Source organism: Rosa chinensis, chromosome 4 (assembly GCF_002994745.2).
Source record: "Rosa chinensis cultivar Old Blush chromosome 4, RchiOBHm-V2, whole genome shotgun sequence".
Taxonomy (NCBI): domain Eukaryota; kingdom Viridiplantae; phylum Streptophyta; class Magnoliopsida; order Rosales; family Rosaceae; genus Rosa; species Rosa chinensis.
The window spans coordinates 25,241,627-25,244,644 of record NC_037091.1 but is presented as its reverse complement, the minus strand read 5'-3'; the positions used below and the strand labels follow the sequence as shown (position 1 = coordinate 25,244,644).

General features: G+C 46.3%; 1 protein-coding gene across 1 annotated transcript; it reads right to left on the bottom strand.

Annotated features, from left to right (window-relative positions):
• Positions 1-481: 481 nt before the first annotated feature.
• Positions 482-2,339, bottom strand: LOC112197227 (UDP-glucuronate 4-epimerase 1). The gene has a single exon (XM_024337840.2). It carries the CDS (start codon positions 2,053-2,055, stop codon positions 751-753), a length of 1,305 nt encoding a protein of 434 aa, XP_024193608.1. The 5' UTR covers positions 2,056-2,339; the 3' UTR covers positions 482-750.
• Positions 2,340-3,018: the final 679 nt, after the last annotated feature.

Genomic DNA, 3,018 nt, shown 5'->3' with positions numbered 1-3,018 from the left:
GACCTCAGCGTCGGCAGTCGAGCCAAGACTCCTCACCAAGTGACAATCACAGAAAATAAAGGCGACAGCAACTACAGCTGGATCTCAAGTGTCCGGAATCCAACGGCTGCTGTACGACAGCTCTAAATGCTCAGTAGGCCCCACCACACAGCCGTATGTCACGATTGTACCAGCTATCTCTTTCCCCTTGTTAGCTGTCTGCTATCAACAATCACCGCCACGCAGACGCAGGCTTCAAAGCCTAGAAAGCCAGCCTATTTAATTCTTATTAAACTAATTGACCTTGATTCCCGCTTCAGTTATGTCCAAGAAACTTCCCACAAGATACCCAATTGGATTCAAAGACTCGGTCTCATCATGTTCGTATTTGTGTTTTTTTTCTTTAGCCAATTCAAACTACTCCAAATCATACATCCCTTTCCTTCTGTGACGTTTCTTATAATTTATGTCATGCTTCACTGTCGCTGAAAATTTACAACGCTGGAAAATGAAAACTTTCTCTTATCTTTTTTTGAAAACAAAGGCATATCGAATTAGAATGATGGCCCAGAAGAAACCTGAAACTTTTCCTTTACAGAAGAAAATAAAGCATCTAGTAAAGGCGAACCCTGTTCTTAGCTCCCCAAGTAAAGAATGTATCTTTTTTTTTTCCTTCTTTTTGTTGGCCCTGGATTCTTTTCCCAGGGTTTTCCATTTGAAATTGGGAAACAAAAATCCCAGAAAAGAAAATTAAAAAAGAAGAAGGAAATACTAGTTTACAGGTTTGCCGTTATTGTAACCGTAATAAGAAAGGTACCATCTAACAAACTTCTTCAATCCGGTTTGCAAATCGGTCGTCGGCTTATACCCGATTTGTCTTCGGGCCAAGCTTATGTTCGCGTGCGTGAACGGAACGTCGCCGTTTCCGAGCATCTCCACTACATTCCTCTTCGCCTTCATCTTCAAATGCCGCTCCAAGATGTTCACAAGTGTGGGTACCGTCACCGGCGACGTGTTCCCCAAATTAAAGATCCGGTACGGTGCGGGTCCCCGCTTCTTTCCGCCCGACCCGGTACTCTTCCCGGAGGTATCCAAGGAGCCCAAACAACCCTTGACAATGTCGTCAATGTACGTGAAATCCCTGGCCAAGTCCACGTGGTTCTTCCCGCGGTAAATAGTGATGGGTTTACCCTGAAGGATGTTGCGGGTAAAACTGAAATACGCCATGTCGGGTCGGCCCCAGGGTCCGTAAACCGTGAAGAATCTCAACCCGGTGATCGACAGCCCGTAAATGTGGTTGTAAGTGTGGGTGATTTCCTCGCCGGCCTTCTTCGTCGCGGCGTAGAGGCTCGCCGGCTGGTCTGTCCGGTCGGATTCCGAGAACGGGACCTTGTCGTTTAAGCCGTAGACGGAGCTGGACGAGGCCCACACAATCGACGGCTGAGGATTGGCGGATTTACATACCTCGAGAAGCGTGACGAGGCCGGCGATGTTGCTGTGGACATAAGAGCCGGGGTTCTCCATGGCGTACCGGACTCCGGCCTGAGCGGCAAGATGCATGACGTGGGTGAAGGCCACGGTGTCGAAGAGCTTGTCGAGGAGTTTGTTGTCGTTTATATCTCCCTCGACGATGAAGATGCCGTGGCCTTTGAGGAGGTTCCTTCGGGCCTTCTTCAACGACGGGTCGTAGTAGCTGTTGAAGTTGTCAAGCCCCACGACGCCGTCTCCGCGCTTTTTCAGGGCCATGGACACGTGGGTGCCGACGAAACCGGCCGCCCCGGTAACCAGAACGGACATGCCGCCGGAGCGGTGGATCTGCGCGGAGTTGCGGACCTGCTTCTCCCACTGGATTCCTCCCCAGGAGGCCGAGAAGTACCGGCTGCCGGAGTCGACGAAGCTCTGGAAACTCAAATACGACGCCGTAAGGGCGATCAAGAAGAGCGCCCACAAGAACATGGTGCTTGTGGAGGCGAAGCAGCGGTGGAACTGGCGGTTCATGGTGTGGGCCCGCTCGATCTTGAACTTTCCCGGCGTCGACGGGAAGAGCTCGTCTTCCAATTGCGACGGAGACGGCATTCTTCTCTGATTATTCGTAATCGCGGAAACTCTGGGTTGTTCCTAAATTTTGTTTTTTTCTATCGTGATCTTTGAATCCCTGAAAATTTTGGGGTTTTGGAATTTGAAGAAAAACTGAAGAGGTAGGGATTGAAGAGCAAGTGCAGAAACAAATTGAAAATCTTTTTGGGTTTTGAAATTTTTGGGTGAGTGAAATTTCTGCACCTGCCAATTGAAGGATGGCAATGGTGGGTTATATACAGTGGTCACCCACAATCATACACGACGAAGCCATAGACGCGTGAACGCGTTAAATGACCGGGACGACCAGTTCGGAACCGAGAGAAGAAAAAAAACAAAATAAACAAAAACCCAAGGGTAGTTTGGTCCGGAGCAAATATAGAAGTAAACACATGGGAGCTGAAAATGTTGAATGGGAGAATAAAGTAGATTTTGGAGAGATTTTGTTTGTTTGTTTGTTTCCTTAATTAACTAACAAAACTAGAACAGTGGGTCGGTGTTGGGCAGTTGGTAAATGCTTACGCGCTTCTGGTTCTTATTTATATCGGGTGTAATTAGGAGAATGCTTAATATAGCAATAATTGCTTGGTTATTTGTATTAGGTAAAAATAAAATATTTTAGAAATGGGATTACTATGATCTTAAGCAAAGTGAGGCCAGTGGAGAGAGAGTGTGGGGAATTGGTCATCAAGTGGGTATTTTGATATTGACCAGAACATGGGCACCACTCCATTGGTTGTTTTCTGAAATTCATAGTCTAGGGGCACTACTCAAATCCGACAACTATTATTTTCATTTTTTTTTTAATTTTTTTTTTTTTTTAAAGGACTAAAACTGAAAAACGCTACTAGTTTAGTAATTGGGCGGTGATGCCTGAATATGGGTGTCCTACACTTCCCATTTCTGGTTTTTTTCTTTTTTTTTATTTAAATTTTTCTTTCTTTTTTGAGTTTCGGGTGCCAG